Source organism: Sus scrofa, chromosome 15, assembly GCF_054392235.1.
Source record: "Sus scrofa isolate SSC_HxYL_T2T_F1_AM1 chromosome 15, Sscrofa_HxYL_maternal_Yorkshire_Landrace_v2.0, whole genome shotgun sequence".
Classification (NCBI taxonomy): Eukaryota; Metazoa; Chordata; class Mammalia; order Artiodactyla; family Suidae; genus Sus; species Sus scrofa.
The window spans coordinates 90,862,912-90,884,375 of NC_139397.1; the positions used below are offsets into that span (position 1 = coordinate 90,862,912).

Sequence of the window (21,464 nt, forward strand, 5' to 3'; positions counted from 1 at the left end):
TCCCCCAGACAAGCAGTGCTCGAGGATCTAGAATTTCTGTTATCATATCACCTTCTCCAGGAATACGAGAGTTAGCCTGGCTTTTTTAATTATTTATTGTTGATCCCGGGATAAGAGACATAAGGGTCACATGGAGAGGTTGTTCCCAGGTGTCATGCAGACTGCACCCCAGGGTCATTATGGGTTACACACAGCGGCTCTCTGCCCTCAGAGACCCTCCAGTCCTGGACTCTCTTTTTTGCACTGGGACTCTCTCCAGCTACCATGGTGCACATTCCTTAACTCTGGAGGGAGATTCTGCCCTAACTGCTCTTAGATTGTATCTTTTGACTTCAAACCATCCTTCACTTTTTCTCTGAGTGGGAAAAGCTGTCTAAAGGTGGGGCTGACTGCTGTTCTTTCTAATCCTGCATGTGCCTTCTTCTCACCCTTGTGATCTCAGGCACCTGCAGTCTCTCTCCCACTTAGCCCCACAGACTCTTCTGCCATTACCCACTTCCTAAAAAGGACTGAGCTTCCGGTTCTAAAAATCCTCTGTCCTACCTTCTGAGGACCTTTCCCTTTCAGTGGATACTGATTCCTTTTCTCTGATTGATCAATGTAGATCCGCCTCACTGAGAAGTGTGGGCTTGGTTCTCTCCCCTCTGTTTCAGGCTAGGACCCCACTTCCCCACCCTGTGGGTGAAGCTGGTATACAGTTTCAGTCCTCACCAGCGAGACTTTAAAACACCACCAGGTGCAGTATTTGTAAACTTTATGAGAGCCGAAATATAGTTAAGTATTCCAACAAATGGGGAGGTGAGGTTTTACTAAAATAACATATGCAATGTCAAGTTTCTCAGCCGTTCTTCTTTTGAGGCATTAGTCATCTTGGGAAAATGCCTGTGTTTGTCACAGTCCTTTCTTCCAAAATGGAAATTTCCTTCCAAGAGAGAGCACCATGGGCTCCAATATTTAACCTATAATTAGTGTACCCTCTGGAGGATTTCTCCTCCTGATGCAGAGGCCTCTGTGCCACTCAGGCTTCTGTCTGCTGCTGATGCAGTGTATCACAGGGCAGGGAAATGTTTGCTCAGATCAAAAACATTGAAATATTCGGTACTGATGGAAACACTTAATACAAGTAGCAAACCCACAAGAAAACAGCAGGAAGCATGAAAGACAGAATATTAAGAAATGAGAAGAGATGTAAGTCTCAAGTTTGCATCTAAGTTTAGTCCCAATGAATAAGATTGCTCACCCTTCTGCTTTTCTCACCAAGTTCACCAGTATTTTTAGTTTGTGACTTTTCAGCTGCTCTTTATCAAGCGTAGTTTAGTCATCACTAAACATCCGTTCGTGACTCTTGATAAATAGCTCCCCCTTGCAGGCATCTGATTCTTTGGTTATGAAACGGCAGTTTACAGTGACAAGGCAGCTGTGTCTCGACAGCGTTATCATTTGGGAGGAGAAAGAGCACAGGTGCCACCAGCATCAAAGCCCAACACAGAAGCCTGACTTTGTTTCTTGTTAAGAAATGCCTCCTTTTGGCCTGTTTCTGGCAGAAGCCGGGCTGGGAGATGGCAACAAATGGCTGCAACAACCTATGTTTAATGTGGTGACACTAATGAATTCTGAGAATTAATCTTCAGCCAAGGATGCATGATGAAAAGGTACTCGAATTTCAAATTAGGGAATGGATTAATTTCCCTCAAGGCCAAAATTTGCTCCCTTTTTTTCTGGTGGACTTCTCTGTCATATTTAAATCACCTTGCATGACCTTGGAAATCCAGGGTAAAATCCAAGTAATACTTCTCATGGTAGTATAAATTTTTTCATTCTTTCATTTTATACAGAGACAACCACGGAAATAACCACACCTAAATCCAGATTTTTAAAACATTTGAGACTGAAAGAAAGAATTACTTATGATTTAAAAAAAAAAAAAAAAAGCAGTATCCCCTAAATCTAGTCCTGCTTCAATTTGTTTTTTCCAGAGTAAAAGACTCTGGGAAGAGCTGAGCTTGGGGTATGCCTTTCCCCAGTTTGAGAGACCATATTCTGCAGACACTGCAGCCGACGGGTGTCTCAAACATGCTTGTGACCATCAGGGGCTCTGAGTGTCTCCCCTTACTCAGCTGAGATGAGGACTCAGCCGCTCATTGCAAAAGGCTAGTACCACAGAACTTCCAAGGGTATCGTGCTCAGGGCCCCTGGTTCCATTGACACAAAAACATATCTGCGGGCAAGTCAGTTTGGAAACATGGACTTAAGCAAAATTAAGCTGTTTCCCTCTGTACTTCTAAGAACATTTAGTTTGCTCACATGCACTATGAAAATCACCCATGTTTCCCAAACCTTTTTGAGTAGAAGACTAGTTTCATTTTGCAGTGGACTGTCTTAGTGGCTAGGGTTTCACCCAACTTCCCTCACACTGGCAGGCCCCCTTTTTCCCATACAAAGGTCACCATTTGGGACATTCCCTTCAAAAAACCATTCAATCCCCAGCGTGGGGAAAATATTCTGCATCTGGCATTTGCCATTCCTGGTTTAATAAGCAATCTTGAAATGAAAAAACATAATTTCCTTCATTTTCCATGTTTGCGTCCAAAACAAGTTAGGGGATTTAACCATGTTTTTAAAAAGGACATGAGGCTGTCAGGAGTTTTTACGGACCCCGGCAGTCAAGTCTGTCTCAAACCACTAACTCCCTGCCTGAGAGGAGAATAAGACAGACATGACAAGCTGGCAAACATAACCGTATGAGTTGGGGGCACAAAATTGCAACATCTTAAGCCATGTAGAATATGCCCTAGTTGAAGCTGGTAAAGGGACCAAAGCAAAGAATTGTCCTTAGGCATTCTTAGCTTAGAAGGGGAGGGCCAGCATTCTGGGGGCCTCCTGAGTTCCTGGCTGCACAGCTTACCTAGTCTGGCTTCTTGCATTGCTGATCCAGTTTCCCAACCTTGAGATGCCTTTCCCATCTTCTCCACCCATCAGGTTCAATTTAGTTCCAAAACTTTCCCCCAAACCCAGCTCAGTTCTCATCCTCTCCACTGTCTTCCCTGACCGAAAACCCCCTGCTGCCCCCCTCCATGACCCAGTATTGTTCTGCGTATTGTACCTGTGCCATTTTAAATAACGCATTGTGGGGTATGAGGAGTTCTCCCATGGGAATCACGAAATTGACCTCATCACCATCAGGACTTGACCTCAACTTCCTCACCTTGTAAAACAAGGTCCCTCAGCTCCCAGACCCTATGCATCTGTGTGATTATTTCTTATTCGAAATACATAAGCAAATACTGGCTTCTTCTCTTTCCTATGTTTCTCTTGTCCTTCCTTCCATCTTTACAATTAGATTGAGATCTTGGAGGAAAAGAGTCATGATATTTTATGAATTCATTTATTTTGACTAATTCTGGCTCTGTTGTAAATGTGTGCCGAGCAAATGAAATAATGTGAGCCCAGTGACCTGGTATCTCAAAATGCTTGCTTTTCAGCCATATCTACTCTTAAGATAGAACTTTCCTGTTTGTCAGTAAAATAATAATTCCATTCCATCCTGGCTTTTTGCTCCCCATGAGAAAAAAGTATGCAAGCGTGTTTTAGAATAAGGCGCAACCCTCAAGGTCTTCATGTCCTTCTCCTAAAAATCCTCCAGTGCAGTTGGATATGTCACCACTGCTTAGCATTCTTCCCATATACTCTCAGTTTCAGTTTTGCTGATCCGATGGTCTGACATTCAGCCCACTTGGGTTTTACGGAGAGAACTAACAAATCCTCTTGATCATTGCTTCAGAGAGTAGATCGCCTACCACCTTTATTTTGGGATCTCCAAGAGACAGCAGATCCACTTGTTAGTTTCTTCCTTTCCTGATTATCTCCTCCGTTATTTAGTCCTCCTTTCTCTTACTCCCTCTGTGATCTGGAGAGAGAGCCTCTTCAAAATACCAAATGACCTTGCAACCTCGTTTGCAACCTTGCTCCCCCACTGGAGGCTAAAATTAGGAAAATAAGCACCTTTAACTGCATCCCCAGAATCCAGCAGAGACCTATTTCCATAAGACTGGAGTTTGGGTTACCTGACCTCTCTCAAATCCTGTCCAAGGAGCTTTAATTACGGGGAACACTGAGGGAGATGGTAGAGGCAGTGCTTGCTCACTTTCCCTTTTATCTGCCATGAATTTTCTATTAATTGTTATGTCTCTCACTTTCAGCCCCCTTGGATTCAAATACTCATTTGAGGTATTGGCAGTGGTCAAAGGCAGTTGAAGCAAAAAATAAAAATAAAAAAGACGGAAAACCTATTAGGAAACTGCTCTCCTCTTGTTTGGGGATATACTTGGGTATGTTTGGCGATGAGAGGCAGAGGCAGATGGAATGTGACCTGCCCCAGATCCCTGGGCAGGCTTAGCTGGGGGACCCAGCGCTTCCTGTTCTCCTGCCCTACCTGTGCCCTCTGCAGCTTGCGGGGTCGGGAGCGAAGCCATCGTGACCATCTTCAGTAGGAGCTCTCAGAGGACAGAGAGTTTTTCTTTTGGGAGGTTTCCTACACCATCCCTCACCAGGAGGATGAGGCCAGACACCTGTATTACTGACCATATAAACTACCAAGAGGTTCCTTTATTCCCCTGGTGCTCAGGGACCTGTTAGCATTTATTGCCTTTTGGTGGTCACATAGGCATATACAGATGACTACATGTGGAATCCAGGGAAGATCGCTGGCTGATGGAGAAGTAGGAATATAGTATTTTTTAAGCATGTGCACTTTTTAGCAGGAAAAATAATAGATGATACAAAATGCCCATGGACCTATAAAAGTTAAATGATTGATTTTTTTTTTTTTTCTCATAGCAAGGCAGAGATGGTGTTTATAGTTGCGCAGACAGCAGAATGGAGATAATCTAGGTTCTTTTGGCTTTTCTAGCTGAAAGCTCTAGTTCCAATAGATAGGAAATCCCTTGCATCCATTCTAAAACGGGATGACTAGGAAGTTTACCGAATATCTTTCAGGGCTACAAGTGGAGGGTGTGAAAGAGGTTTGAAGTGTAAACTGCAAAGGTTAAGGCCTCTTTGTACATCCAACAGTTGGGGGTTGTTTTAGGAGCTCTGCTCAAGTGCTTTGAAAGGATGCTCAAGGTGAGGCTGAACATTCTACCATTTGCTAGTGCATTTCATTATTTTATGTTGTGGGTTTTAGATGTTGCTGGCATGTTGCTATTGAGAAAGCTGGGAACATTGATTTCATGGAGTGGACAGAATGGCATCTAGGATTTATCCTGAGCCTCCCAATGTGAGCTAAAGACCGGTAGCTTAAAAGGGCAGATGTTGAAATTTCTCCCTCTCGTCAAGGGCAGCTACTCAGAATGGAAATGCAATGGTAATTGGAGGGGTAGTCATCAGATTCAGTTTCACTGAAAATTTCCTTGTGTCAAAATCATCTTTAACAACACAGAGCATACAGCAAAATGTACTAAATCATTGCTGTCTTTGAAAAGGGCATTGAATCTGAAACGGAAAGTTACACCAGTGCAGGTTTTAACCAATTAACCGTGGAGGAATTTAAAGGCAACCCAGTTTTTACCATTTTGAATGGACTTTTTGTTCCCTGTTTGAATAATTCCACTGCATTTCATCTGAATTTTATTGTGGTCGCTTCCTGTTCTGAGGTTTTTCTGCTTCTTCAGAAGATATTAGAAATCAAGAAGGTGAATTTTCTCTGTGAATGTTTCTTTTTTTTTTTTTTTTGTCTTTTGTCTTTTGTTGTTGTTGTTGCTATTTCTTGGGCCGCTCCCGCGGCATGTGGAGGTTCCCAGGCTAGGGGTCGAATCGGAGCTGTAGCCACCAGCCTACGCCAGAGCCACAGCAACGCAGGATCCGAGCCGCGTCTGCAAACTACACCACAGCTCACGGCAACGCCGGATCCTTAACCCACTGAGCAAGGGCAGGGACCGAACCCGCAACCTCATGGTTCCTAGTCGGATTCGTTAACCACTGCGCCACGACGGGAACTCCTGTGAATGTTTCTTAATGATTCATTTCTATCTTTGCAAACTCCTGAATGCATGTTTCCCACCACCAAGTAGTAGATATTTCATATTTTAGGATTTCATTTAAGTGATAGCATGTAATTTTTAAAATATGCTCCTAAAATAAAGTATATAGACTAATCAATTTGACTCCATGATAAACATTTTTCTGTAATGAAAATTCAGACAGAAAATTCATTCTGACCAGTCTGTTTGTTTCAGTGTTTTGAATTCTTCAAATTAAATTGATTGTGCTGTCAATATGTTAAACAAATTAAAATCAATTTCTGATGTTAATTAATTCAACCAGTAGAGAATGTTTTTCCCATGTTCTGGTACATATGAATAAAGAAAGCCAGGTAAGGTTAGTGACCAGCTTTTCTAAAGGAGCTTTTCCTCCTCTTCTCTCCCACATCGACAAGGGAGCCAGATGTCTAAGAATATACTTTGAATTTTTTGTTGATTTTTGTGAACAGGTGTCTCATTAAGGATTTTGAAAAGCGACCTTCTGTCACACATCTCCTTGACCATCCATTTATTCAGAGAGTCCACGGGAAGGTTTTGTTTCTGCAAAAACAGCTGGCTAAGGTTCTCCAGGACCAGAAGCATCTAAATCCTGTTGTTAAGACCAGGTATGGTATTCGGCCTCTTCCTTCTTCTTCTCTGATTGCTTATTGAAAAAACGAAACCGAACAAAAAAAATGGCTTGTCCTGTGTTGTGATTTGCCAGTATTATTACTGGTAATTATCACATCCCTGTGTTTTTGAGTTTCATTTACATGACATTAAGTATTTTCTGCTCAGTGGCTGAGAGCAGGAGAGCTTAGAAACAAGCTGCCCATTTGTGCTCTTGTGGCTAATTTCTCTCAACTGTGGCTGAAATCTCACTTTGCCCTCATTTCTAGTTAAAACCAATATATATATTTATATTTAATGTAAATGTGGATTTTTAAAAATTTCACCAATAAAGGACACTATATGAAAGCAGCCACGTTTGAGATTATGTGAGAAGCCTTCACTTGGCTGTTGCAGACTAGAGAGCAGAAATAAAGTGGTTTTGGAAAAATTACAAGTTAAACACTGGAGGCTTTTTCTCTAAAGGTCTCAGAGCTCATTTTCTTTAGTAAAAATTCCTTAGAGGCAATTTAGTATTTTAAAATGATTTTTTCCCCTCAGATATTGTGTATGCTATCTAAAGAAACTGTGATTCTCCCCACTCTGCTATTTTTATAGGGTAGATTAAAAAAAAAGGAAATGTTTATTTTCAAGGGCAATTGCTTAAAACAGTATTCTGTGGTGGTCTCTCTGAACTAGATCTTTGGTTTCTGTCCAGAGGGTGGCAGAATTTCTCTTTTTAGAAAAAATTCAGTGCAAATAAAGCTGCTTCCCCAGCTCAGCAATTATTTGGCTTTAGAAAACTGGCCAGGGTGCAGATAAGCTCTAATCCATTATTAGTAAAAGAACATTCAAAGGACTGGAGGTGAAGAAAATAAAGTATCACAAGCCGTAAGTTCTGGAAATATTCATGTATTCTGCAGAAAAATGTTTACAAATCAAAAAGCATCAAAACACTTGGAGCTAGAGGCATTGTTTCAAGGTGACTGTATCTTGCTGATTCCCCCACCTCCACCCCCACCCCCAAGTTTCCTTTTTGATAGCTAAAAACAAATTTTTTCCTCCTCTTTCCCCTTCTCCACTGCAATTGCTATTTCTATGGCTTGCCTGCCTACAGGGTAAAGAAACACAGAGAAATTTTTGTAACATGGTGCCTTTTGAAGCAGTAGAATTTGTGTGTAAGCCCCAGGGAACTGAAATCTTTTCTTCCTCCGCTTTTGTTCCTATCCATCAGCCATCACCCCTCCACCACCCACCTACACACACACACACACACACACACACACACACACACACACACACACACACAACTGCCAGATGAAATAAAGTACAAACCAACCAAAGGAACAAACCCAACATTTAAATGTTCTCCGTAGAATCAGGTATCTTCTTGTCTCTTCTGATTTGCTGTGGAAGAACTTCTGAGACTTAGTTTGCAAAGTTATTCAGCTTTTCACATTTGCCTGACTTTGTCCAGATGTGTGTCCTCATTGTAAAGACTTTTCTCCCTTTGCCATAGAAAGTCATGACTCCAGGCTCTCACATTCCCTCTAATTTCTCTTTCTCTTTGTTAACTCCTTTGATGTCAGAGGCCTCATATGGTGGCAGAGCCTTCTCTCAGGGTCTTTGTAATCTTCGGTTTCACCCAGGAGTTTGTGTTTCTTTGAAAAATCATTAAAAAAAAATACAACATCACAAATAGATATTAAAACTTTCAGGTAGCCACTTCTTTAGGGGAAAGGAAAATCAATTCTAAAGGAAACACAATGCATGTAATTGACACATCTTACTCCTGTCCTACACTATTGCGTCCTCTTGGCAAGTAGCGTTGACTATATAGGTGTTTTCTTAAGTCCATCCGAAAAAATTCTCAAATATCACTTGATGCTGGTAATTTAATATATTTAAAGTTGTGAGTTTCCAAGCTAAGCTGGAAAAGACAGTAATTGAGGTGAGTGTATAGATGAGTGAGGGGAATACCCAATTTACATTTTTCTGCACAATTATGGTCACAGCAGGAGGTACAATGCAGTAGTTCAAAAAAAAAAAAAAAAAAAAAATCCCTGGCTCTGCCAAGTTTGAGTCTCAGCTCAGACACTTATGGACAAACTATTAAATGCTTCTGTTCCAAAATTTCCTCATCTATAAAATGGAGGTTATTTTGAGGGTTGAGTCAATACATAAAAAATCCTTAGCATTGATAGCAGAGTTAAGCTTCAGTGTTAACAGTAGTTGTATACATCGTGGTCTATTTAATTCAGAGGCCTCCATTTCTTTTGGCCTTCATCTGTGCAAATTCATCTCTATTTACTTACCAAACAACATCATGAAAATAAATAGTACTGAGGTACTAAATGTTAAAAATGTAAATTTCTGTCTCCTGCTTAAAATCTGATTTATTCATTTATTCATTGCAGAAGTATTTATATGTGTGTATGTGTCAAGCCCTCTGCTGAACAGAGGAATACAAAGAGAAATCAGATAGAGCTCCCGATAAAGAGCTGATAGTGCAATGTGTGAAACAGACAAGAATCAGATGAGAACAGCTCAGTATGAAAAGTACCTGGATAGAGGGTTGCCTGGGGTAACTTGCAGAGTACCTGGGAAGAGAAAACTCTGGAAACTTGTGGGAAAATGATCCTTGAACTGTCTTGAAGGGCAAATAGAAGATAGTTTGGAAAGGGGGTTATTCCATGTGGAGGAGAATGAGCAAAGGGCAAAGGCATGGAGGCTCTAGAACACTTAAGGGATTTGGTGAGCAATTAGTTGGCCTTGATGGAGCTTGGCATGGGACGGGGGAGGGAGACCCAAGGCAGGCAGGGGCCAGGGCATGGGCTAATGAGCTTGGATCTGTTCCTTAGGCACTTGGGAGCCACAGAAGGATTTCAAGAGGGGGTGTGCTTTAGAAAGATTGTTCTGATTGCAGAGTGCAGAATGGAATCAAGCTGGGCAAGGCTGGAGTTAGGGAGACAAGTGAGAGCAGATTGTGGCAAGTGTAAATAACAGACGGTATTAAGATAATGGTATCATCAAGATTAGTGATGAGTTGGATGAGAGAGATTAGGGAAAGAGAGAAGTGTCACTGAGTCTACCTGAATTGAGCTGCCTCCCTATCCTGGTTCAGACTGCAGTCAAACAGAAATTATAAGATACTCAGAGACAGAGATCAGTAAAAAAACAAAAACAAACAGAAACTTTGCTTCCTCTTCATATCCTATAGGAGGCAATGCATGTCCTATGCAATGCCATATACTTCCAGATATTATACAAAGCTTCTAGCTTTCTGCCCAAAGAAGGGTTTTTCAATGACCCAGACAGTCCTGGGCCCCTCAGCTGCAGAGACTTGTTTAGTTTTAAGAGCTAATGCAGAGAAATAAGAACTACAGCCTACAGGGGGAAATGTTCTTACTATTCCTGCAAAGGTGTGGAATTGTCTGTCCACTTTAGTACTTTCCCCAGTGGAGAGAGAATTTGATATTTTCAGGGAGCTGCAGAGAAGAAGGCAGGTTCTTAAAAGAGTGGGAAAAAACTTGGAATGTGAAGGGGAGGATCTTACATAGGGGGAGACGTTGAAAATAAAGAGAAGGTAACAAAGGAAGCAAGAGGGAGGGGTTTAAGCACCTAAGAGAAAGAAGGACCTTAACATGAACCTTTGGGTTGGGAAAGACCTAGAACAGTTAGATAAGGATATCTAAGAGATTTGAGGGGTGGGAGGTGAGGGGCAGAAGAGGCACTATGAAGAAACTCATGCTGAAGGGCCATTAGCTTTCCAAAAAAACTAAGCTAAGTAGTCTCAGAGTTGGGAGTGAATTGTGGAGTCCAGGGAAGTGTTAAATCTTTGGAACAGCCGCCATGAGGAATATGCTAAATGGTTCATTAAAGATGGACATAATGATTGTGCCCTAGCAGGGAAAACCCAGGTGGAACTTAACTGAATAGCATTCCATCATAGTGAAGTTAATCAGTATTTAAGACAGTGCACATAGAGGGTTCAGGAGAGTATTTGACATCAGAACCTCTAAAAAGTTGTGCCATCAACACCATCACATTTTCCCCCTATCATCTCTAGCAATTCTTAACCACAGGAGGTAGGAGAAGAGAAAGCAGATACTGGGGTCTTCTTCAGGCTTGAATGGACGTGAATGAGTGGACATCGGGCAAGAGAACCTAAGTGAGTGGGAGAGTATCCTTGTGATCTTTGTAGAGAGGGAAGAAAGTGACAAAGACACAAGTTATTGACTTTGAACCTGGGTCTGGGTCAGGGAACTGGCTTTTCGATAAAGACAAAGAGCAGGTGCAATGAGAGGATGGTGAGAAAAGAGACTGTAGAACTGAGTTCTTGGGAACTTTTGAGAGATAATTGGGAACTAGTCATAGCTGAACTTATGGACAACTTCAGTGGAGGAGAAATAAATGTTTTTAAAGAACTGACAGGAGATCAGAATGTGAGAAGAATGAACAAAGTGATTGGTAGGGTGTGGGAAAACCAAGATGGTATTAGGGGAAGGGGTAGAGAGGGAAAGGAAAATGGGGGTCAGGTGCTAGAGAGGATCATATGCGAGGGTGATGTGAACTTCTTGAAAGGGAGAAATTGGCTCAGGAGAACAATGGGTGGAAAAAGGCAGAGGGGAGCAGGGAGGATGCTCCCTTCCCTTCGCCCACGGTGAGTATATGGAAGATGGAGCTGGGGTTGGACATGGTCCATTTCCATCATGATGAAGAGATAGACAAGTATTCAAGAATAAGGCTAGGAATCATAGGGCGCTTGCTCACAACAGAGCAGAAACTGTACTGTGTACAAAGAAGGGCTTGAGTGGTGAGGCCCTACTTCCCCTCTCCAGGTCTGATTCTGAATGATGCAGTTTTTTGGGAGAGCCAGACTGTGATCCATTTCCATTTCACATAATGTATATGAAGCACTGACATGGTCCTACTTGATATTTGATCATATTTCCTGATGCTGATTATAGTAAATGAGTGAAACTTTTGGAATTTAAGTTTTTCCAGTAATTCACAATTTTGCTGTAACTTATGTTCAATTCAGGTACAGCAGAGAGGTTTTGCATCCAAGGCTGACTCTCTCAAGGAGGGTAAGCAGCCCTAATAGTCTGTGTACAATAGTTTGGGGCTATAGTTTTGCTTGACCGGTCAGGGATACTGTTCAACAATTTGGCCATTCTCTTTACTTTAGCTCCCTTCCTTTGACTTCGAAAAGGATGTTTTCCCCAAATCAGATTTGCAGATCCCTGAATTCATATCATCTGGTATGTCATGTCACCATTAAGCTTTTTTAAAAATTTGCTTCACAAAAGGGTTAGTAGGAGAAGAGTAAAACCACTGTCTGCAATGAGAGTGGAGGCAGGGAGAGGGAGTGGGGAGCAGGTGTTAGCTGTGACCTAACCTCCTCCCACCTTCCACCCTTCCATCAGGGACCCAACTTTGAGCCTCAGGAAAATTGCAAGATCCAGCATGTCATTCATTCCCCTGCAGGTGGCTTGGGACTTGTCAAAACCACAAATGTTAAACCCTCAAATGCCAAGGGTCTACTACCAAGTATTACTTGGTAGAAGAATTAAGTTGCCGGTTATTTCCTGCTCTGTTTAATGGACTTTGATTCTACCCTTGTGATTTGCCTGAGGTTGATTAAAACAATGACCTCAGCTTTTCTGATTTCTTTTCAACCAGCAGCAGTGACCTTTAAAAATAGATTTGTCACTGCTTAACTGCTGAGCTTTTCCCAATGAGACTTGCTCACTCACTTCCTCTTTTACCTGCAAACATGCGCCTGCGCACACATACATATATATATATATACATCATATTACGTACACTGATGGGTTCTTGGGCTCCTGTGTAATTGAATGACTTCTGAATGAGTACTTTGTCAAGTGCTGAGTGCTTAACACATAGGAGATTAAGGATTTTCCTATTTTCCCAACAGACAAGAAATAAATCCACACCCTGATGTAATTAGTACCTGCTATCTGTCGGCCTATAACTGAATGAATGAATGGATGAATATTTAATTTTCTGCTGATGTCACTGATCCTTGCTGCCTAGGAATGGTGGCTACATACTCTTTAATATAATGGACAAGATGCTGATCTATCAGAATTCTGGTCAAAACTATACTTAGGCGAAAAAACATCTGGAGGTACTATAGAGGTTTCCATGCAAATAATTCTTATATTTTTTAAATCTATGTATTGTAATGTTTGATTCATATAATATTAAATTTCACATCAAGATAGAGCCCATGTAGTTAAGGTTATCAAGGTGATAACTTCATTCGTATTTGTCTCTCAGCAGGCTGTTGTTACACCTGGATGGTCTGCCATTATTTTTCTCCGGCTAGATCCATGATTATATAATTATAGTCAAAAGTTTCACTTTCATCCACTCTGTTATCAAAGAGTATACTGAAATGGAAATAATGATTGGAAAGAATTATTCAACATCACTGACTTTGCTGGAATAATGGTTCTCTATTCCCAATTTTGAGTACCATTTTCCTTACTATATTGGATCCACTGAATGTGGTGATAAGAAAATGGTTCCTCTAATCTATCCAGTTTGTCAGCTTGTCCACGAGCTTTGTCATGGCCACAGAAGCCTTTGTCTTAGACCTTGTGGACTCCCACCTTTGAACTTGGACCCTCTCCCTTACTCCTCTTCTTCTCTATCTGCCTCTTCCCCACCCCCAAGAGATTTTACTTACTTATCTGGAATCTGCTGGGAGTGTTAGTCATTTTCACTCCTTCTGGTTCCACTCTTGGATGGAAAGGAGGGCTCTGATCCTGATCCTGAGTGTGGAGGAGCGGAAGTAGCAGTGGTCTTCCCAATGGTGCTCCTCCCCCAGAATGACTGTCTAAAAGACCATTGGACATTTCTCAGTGCAAAGTTTAATCTCTCACATTCCCTGTTATTATTAGGCTAAAAGATTTAATTTCCTTCCCATGTGTAGTTAGGATTTAAAGGGCTTTGTTCTTCAACACAATTGAGGGTGAAGGGAAGAATGCATCCTGTCACACCTATGTGAAGCTCTTGCAGCCCTGTCTGGACCTACCTACATGGAAGTTATTGCTTCCACAGGCATAGATGATGGACAGGAACAGGCTAAGGAATTAAGGAGTCACTTTTGTACAAAATATATGTTTGTCAATATTATTCATAGGGCCACCAGCTCAAACAAAAAAGTCTGCAGGTCCAGTGATGAGATATTAAAGAGAGCTCACAGAAATAGTTTTAACCATAATGCATGTATAGAGATTAAACTACAGTAAAGGCAACAGCATCTTACAAGTTTATTCCCCCAGTGTCTGAACAGCTCCTTTCCTACTCATGGACTGGGCCTAAGACAATCCAAAATATCCCAACATCCTCCATCTCGTCTTTGCCCACTCTTGCTTTAGGAGGGCTCTGGTTCTGTCTCACCCACTCTTCAGATCCAGTTCTTATTCTTCACCTATTTCTGGGGACTTGATGTTTCAGACTTGCTTTTGTCCCCATCTTACTTGAGCTGGGGACTCAGACATCAGTTCTCCCTCCTCCTGACCCTCAAATCCTTAGGTCAGCCCTACTCACCTTGAACATTCCAAACCCAGACTCCAGGACCAGCCCAAGGCAGAGCTTTGGTCTCATCCCCTCTAAGCTTACACCCCAAACTCCATTTATCTGAGAAACCAGGCTTGGCAGATGACATGCTTAGAGCTTCATGAGAGCAAAGAGGAAATCTAGCAAAAAGAGGTATAGACTTTGTTGGAATTTGGAAATGTCTCCTAAATCATTAAAACTATAATATCTGATCATATACTCTTAATTTAATAGAATGCCTTTTGCTTTATCTGCCCATTTATCTACTGCTATGTTCCTCTGAGCTTTGGAATACTCAATTCATGTACCTTTTAGTTGGAAATCTCTTTCACCTTAAACAAGAAATTCTTCAGCAGGAATTGATAATAGATGCTATCCTCAAGTGAGGCACTAGGTGGAGCGAGTGAATTTAAAGGAAATTTAAGTTGGTAGTTACTAGTAACAAAAAATTAACTCAATAAAACTGTAAAAAATTTAGACCATATTTTAAGTTTAGCTAAAAACTTAAATGACATATATGAAACAATGTAACACTTTTAATAAGTATATGTAATCTAGAATAATGTAAATGAAAACATAAAAATTGGAATAAATATTTTTTTCTTTTCATTCTGTCCAAACCCCAGAGCCAAGGCAGAAGAATGAAGCAGGTAGTAGTTTCAGAAGAACACTGGTGGGGGAAGGCAGAGATAGGACTGGCATGTATTTTTTTGCCTGGTTGAGAAAATTAAGTGGTCTTTATCAGAGTAGAAATATCTTGCATCTGCCTCATCTTCTGGATTGCCAGTTTTAATTTGGAGAGCAAATAATTCTAGGGCATTTGATTATCTGTACACATAGAAAGAGATCATACATTGCTAATAACAGCAGTAAAATCTTTTAAAACTTATTTGTTGTTTATAAAATATTATTGGATGGAATTCCAGTTGTGGCTCAGTGGAAGCGAGTCTGACTAGCATCCATGAGGATGCAGGTTCAATCCCTGGCCTCGCTCAGTGTGTTAAGGATCCGGCATTTCCATGAGCTGTGGTGTAGGTCACAGACGTGACTCAGATCCCTTGTTGCTGTGGCTGTGATGTAGGCCAGCAACTGCAGCTCCGATTTGACCCCTAGCCTGGGAACCTCCATGTGCTGCAGGAGCAGCCCTCGAAAGATATATATATAATATATTATTTATATGTAAACATTATATTTAATATATATTCATTATATATATTTTATATATAAATTCATTAAATTTATAATGTATGTTTATTTATGAGAATCAAGCTCCGATTTTCAGACAGCATCCACATGATTCTTGGAGGTTGTATCTATGAGATAGATTGGCACACAGTCTGGTTCAGGGTTCAGTTCAGAAGATAACAATTTCGCTCATGGTAGTATTGCATTGTACATGTTCACAGTTTAAGTCACAACTTTATATTAATAGTTTCTTTATTTGTGATGTTACAAGTGAGGTTTTGTCAATGCTTCCATTTTTAGTTGGCTGTAAAAATGTCATCCATTGTGAAGCTTGACCTCTCTGTGTGCAGTTCAGTCTGACTTCAGGTCCAGATCAGGAGTTACTGGAAGAAAAAAAAAAAAAATCCCTGGGAAACTTGCCACTGATTCAGTGGTGTTTTGAATGATTTCTGATTCCTCCAATCTGCCTGTTACCATGCACTTCTCAGAGTACCGAGCATTCTGTCCAGGGTATTTCACTATATTCAGTGGGGAGATAGAGTGGAGAGTAGGTACCCCATCTTGACTGGAACCAGAGCTGTGGATGATTTTTTAAGTTCCTGACTTTCTTTGTCAAAAGATGCTTGAAGTAGACTCTAACATAGCCTATTTCATACTGTTGCCAAGATATAAATTTAAGAAGGAAATAAACTAGCTTAATTTAACATGATGAGAATTTAATTAATTAATTAAAAATGTGTCACATATTTTATTTTACAATGGACTTTGAGGGAAAAAAATCCTCGGGTTTTATGTGAAGAGGATTTGGCCAGAAAAATGTACTCCCCCCGCACTGTTTTATTTAGCAAAATGTATAGACAGAAGCAGCTCTGAATGTATAGAAAGCTGTTTTTCAACCCAATCTGATTTTTCTTTGACATTACTAATGTATTAGAATACAGATGAAAAAACTATTATGTTTAATAAATGATTTTAAAATACTTAGGTTATGGAGTTCCTGTTGTGTCTCAGTGGTTGACGAATCCGACTAGGAACCATTAGGTTACAGGTTCGATCCCTGCTCTTGCTCAGTGGGTTAAGGATCTGGCGTTGCCATGAGCTGTGGTGTAGGTTGCAGACGTGGCTTGGATCCTGCCTTGCTGTGGCTCTGGTATAGGCTGGCGGCCACAGCTCCGATTCGACCCCTAGCCTGGGAACCTCCATATGCCGAGGGAGCGGCTCAAGAAATGGCAAAAAGACAAAAACAACAAAAACAAACAAAAAAAAACCACTTAGGTTATACATTTGATTTTATTAAGCAAAATTGAGTTTCATCTACTTTGGACCTTTACATGTATTAGCAATGAAATTGGTTCTTGCATTAGAGATGACTAAAACCATGCTTCAAATACTCCTTCTTCAAATCCATCAGCAATTAGGATTAGGAAATAACATTTAATTTTATAGGCAAGAAGTTTTTTAAATGCCTGGTGAGCAACACCCCACAAGAGAAAATCTCACATATATGCACAAGGGGATGCACAAAAAGATAATGAGTGCTGCTTTGTTTCTAACAGCATAAAGTTGGAATCAGCCTAAATGTTGATCAATATAAGACTGGATAAATAAATTGGTACATATTTGTGATGTGATATTACTCGATTAAAGTGACACTCGTGCTCTCTCTCTCTTTTTCTCTCTCTCGTTCCCTCTGTGTATGTGTGTGTGTGCATATTCCTGTCACCTTTTATGCCCACCATCATTAAACTCTCTCTTTCTCCCTCTCTTTTTATAGGTGTACCCCTATATATATCTATATACCTATATAGATATATGTAGAGAGACGTGGGGGTGTGTGGGCTGGGGAATCATGATAGTGAATGGAAAAAAAAGTAAGTTTGCAGAATAAAATCAACAGTATGATACCATTTTTATAATTAAACGTACAAAATCTGTATATTGCTCATGGTTCCATATATGAATATGACCGATATTTTAAAATAGACTGGGAAGATACCCACTAAATAGTTGCCACCCAGGAAGGGGGAGTGGGATGGAACATGGGTCACAAAGGAATTTCAAATAAGATGAAATATAAGCAATTCGTTCGTATTTGCTGTATTATTCTCTGAAGTTTTCGGTAGTTTTAAACATTTTTCACAAAGCAGGGGGTGGTGCTGGTGGATAGCATGAGGAAACCACAAGGGAAATAACACGCCTGACCCTGAACAGAAAACAGTGTGAGGAAGTGCTATGGTTGGCATTTAAGAAAAGTGGGTGTAAGTGTTAGATGAAAAGTGTGAGCTCTGGAGCTCCCCTTACCCCAGGAGCCCCTCAGTGAATGGGAGAGAGATGGGGACCAGGACTAGACCTGCTCTTCCTGCCCCTTTCTCTGAAGTCTCTGAACGTGAAGTGTCATAAGGCTGTGGAGGAGTCATTCTTGTTGCCTATTTCCTGCAATATATATATATATTTTACTGCCTTAGTGCTAATATTCTCTGGATAAACTTTAGGCATGAAAGGATGCATACCAGAAGACCCTATCATGTGGAAGATGCTGAAAAATACTGCCTTGAGGATGATTTGGTCAATCTCGAGGTTCTGGATGAGGTACTAAATATTTAGTGGACGGTTTTCACCAGTGACCTTTGTTTCACATGAATGGGCTGCCCTTCCTGTTGTAGACCATGTTCTGCTAAGGTCACTGGACACTTTGTGTAGCTTTGGGATGAGGCTCGGGGACCATTTGGTTGCTGTGACTATGATCCCATGTTGTGTTCATTTATAGTCCCCCAAATGTCCTAAATGGTGACGAGAAAGGGATTTGGATTTTTCCAATAAAGACCTTTATATTGTAAGCTTAAATGATGTGTTATATCAGCTGAAATTATTTTCTGTTTATAGAAAAGTGCAGCTTAACCCTTAAATGAAAATAGTTTGTTCTTCGTAAAGAACTTCACTTAGGGAAATTGTGAGGCTAATATAGCTTGAATTCTAAATTTGAAAACCATGATAATCTCCATTTAAAATATGCATGTTTAATAGAGCTGTTAATTGTACTGGACTTGTTTCTGCTGATTCAAACTCTGGGGACCCTTAACTGCAATGCATGAATCACTAAAGTATGATATAGAGGTGTTCAGTTCTACGTTCTTACCACATAAATTTTAAGTGCAGTACTTTGAGAAATGGAGTTACATTTTGTCTGTACTTTATCAATAGGAATGGCCTATTAAATCAAATTCTAAATAGAACATTTTGATTGGATGAAACAGTTTTTTCGTAACAAATAAAATCTTTGTTGGCTTTTGGCAAGTCCTAAGTTAATCTGAATCTTTTGGCATATTCCTAATTTTTCTTTTTTCGAGACAAATATCTACATTTTAGGGTCCTAATCAATAGGGTATGATTTAAATTGACTATTTTAATCTTTTAGAGAATTTTTTTTTTTTTTTTTTGTCTTTTGTCTTTTTAGGGCTGCACCCATGGCACATGGAGATTCCCAGGCTAGGGGTCTAATTGGAGCTGTTGCTGTCAGCCCACGCCAGAGCTACAGCAAGGCCAGATCTGAGCCACATCTGCTACCTACACCACAGCTCATGGCAATGCTGGATCCTTAATCCACTGAGCAAGGCCAGGGATTGAACCTGCAACCCCATGGTTCCTAGTCGGATTCATTTCTGCTGCGCCAAGACAGACACTCTGAGAAAAATATTCTTGTAAGAATAAATTTGCCATTATTTTTAGAAGCTCTCCCTTGACTGGAAATAATGTTTACTTTCAATTCTTTATCCCCTTCTTAGGATACAATTATTCATCAGTTGCAGAAGCGTTATGTGGACTTACTGATTTATACATATGTTGGAGACATCTTAATTGCCTTAAACCCCTTCCAGAATCTAAGCATATACTCTCCACAGGTAAGGGATGCTTTCCGAGCATGTTGTTCCTTAACAGGAAATTTGAAATCTCAAGGGCAAATGAAAACGGAGGAAAAGTAAGAATACAATTATGTTATCCTAGGGGTGTACGTACCCCAAGCTACAGACAATAATGCAACAGAGATGGACTTCTGATATTTGGGGGTAACTTTTCAAAGTCAGATGTGACAGTAATAGCTAATTTTCATTTACTGCTTATTATGCACCAAACCCTGGGTTACCTTGTTCATTTCTCACAACCCTGTTTGACAGGTAGTTATTAAGCCTCTTTGACAGAGGAGGAGACTTAGCATAGTGAAGGTAATGCCCTTTCATAAGCTGAAAAAGCCAGCAAGTGAAGAACCGGGATTTGAACTCAGGCCCGTAGGCTCCAGAGCCTCTGCTCCACAGCCCCCAGATACCACACAATTCCCTTAATAAGTGACAGGGCCTTGTTTTTGTGGACCACAGGTACTGGAACATTAGAAGAGTTCTTTAATTTTTTTTCAGTTTTCCAGACTTTATCATGGAGTGAAACGTGCCTCAAATCCCCCCCACATATTTGCATCAGCAGATGCTGCTTACCAATGCATGGTTACTTTCAACAAAGATCAGGTAAGAACGTTCTGCCCCTTCCCACCAAGTCCCGTGGTAGGATGTGTGACCTCCTCTGCAGCTCTTCATTCTTCGTAAAACCTTTCCATTCTAGTTGCTGGTGCTGACTCAAGGAGATAGGCAATACAACAATAGCTCAGTGGAACAGGAGCCGTGGTAAAGCCAGAGTAGCAGGGGTGTGAATGTGAAAACCTTTCTCAAGAAATGAGAAACATTTACATCAAGAGCACTCATTTTCCCTGGTCAAATATAATAAGGTTCAGTCTAATACAAATATGAGAACACAGAGCTAACACAAACCTGATGACATGGCAAAGACTGTAATAAAAACAGGATGGAGAATGACAGAAATGAAATTCTTTCCTATGAATGTCTCAGAAATTTCATGGTCCAGTCCTTTTTGTACGAAATACTGCACACAGGTTGGTAGTGGTCAAACACCACACTTTAGCTGCTGAGAAATTGTGATGGATTGGGTAAAGACTGAACAAATCTTAAACTCAGTGCTAGTTAAATACCAAGCTTTGCCATCTGTTTTAACTTTCTGGACCTTAGATTCACAGTGGTGGCTTATCCAAACTTTGGCCTTCCCTTTTCTGTCAATATGTATGTCCTCCCTGTGTCTTTATTCTTTGTGATATAGAAACAATCTAATTTGGTGAGATAATTTTATGGGAGAAGTACTAGGTTTATTTCCTGAGACCTGTGAAGTCCCGGTTTTGGATTTGGTGAGAAATAGATAAAATGATAGTAGTTCAAGTTCAAAATGAATTCACTGTGGGTTAGAAACTTGGCTTCTCCAAATTCTTACCTTTCCCAGAGACTTGGAAATTTCCATAGAATTCATAGAGAGGGGAGTTCCTGTTGTGGCTCAGTGGTTAACGAATCCAACTAGGAACCATGAGGTTGCAGGTTTGATCCCTGGCCTTGCTCCGTGGGTTAAGGATCTGGTGTTGCCATGAGCTGTGGTGTAGGTTGCAGATGTGGCTCAGATCCCATGTTGCTGTGGCTGTGGTGTAGGCCGGCGGCTATAGCTCCAATTAAACCCCTAGCCTGGGAACTTCCATATGCTGAGGGAGCAGCCCCAGAAAAGCAAAAAGACAAAAAAAAAAAAAAAAGAATTCGTAGAGAGGAAGTAAATGAAAAGAGATACATGTATTTCTCTGTCTCTTTTCTGACACCACTTCTGACACAAAATGTGTCTTTTGTGACACCAACCAATTCTCCCATTCCCTCACACCAGCTAGATGTCTAACAATTCAGTTCTACTCAATTTGGACACTAACTATCTAGAGTTAGCACAGACCTCACAGGTTCAGGGCTCAGTCCCACAAGACTGCCCCCGCTTCAGACAGCAGTTGTAAATGGGGTGCCTGGCTACACACACTTCTGTCAGGCCAACTACAAAGTCAGGGATTCCGGCCGTCCCTCTCAGGTTTGATAATTCACGAGGACAACTCACAAAACTCAAGAAAACACTTTCCTTACATTTACCGTTTTTTTTTTTTTCTTTTTTTTTTAAGAAAAGAAACAACTCAGGAATAGT

General features: G+C 40.7%; 1 protein-coding gene across 24 annotated transcripts in view; it reads left to right on the top strand.

Moving 5' to 3' along the window:
- The window catches only part of MYO3B (myosin IIIB), a 453,696-nt gene that overhangs the window by 199,229 nt on the left and 233,003 nt on the right, over nucleotides 1-21,464 (top strand). For 23 of the 24 annotated variants that reach the window (XR_014829526.1, XR_014829527.1, XR_014829525.1 and 20 more), the window contains 4 exons: nucleotides 6,488-6,643; nucleotides 17,897-17,993; nucleotides 19,187-19,303; nucleotides 19,814-19,918. Coding sequence is in view for 18 of the 24 variants with exons in the window: in XM_084999438.1 (XP_084855564.1) it covers nucleotides 6,488-6,643; nucleotides 17,897-17,993; nucleotides 19,187-19,303; nucleotides 19,814-19,918 (475 nt within the window). In the remaining 6 variants the exon portion in view is untranslated. The remainder of the gene's footprint in view (nucleotides 1-6,487; nucleotides 6,644-17,896; nucleotides 17,994-19,186; nucleotides 19,304-19,813; nucleotides 19,919-21,464) is intronic. The other variant, XM_084999459.1, reaches the window with a different exon arrangement.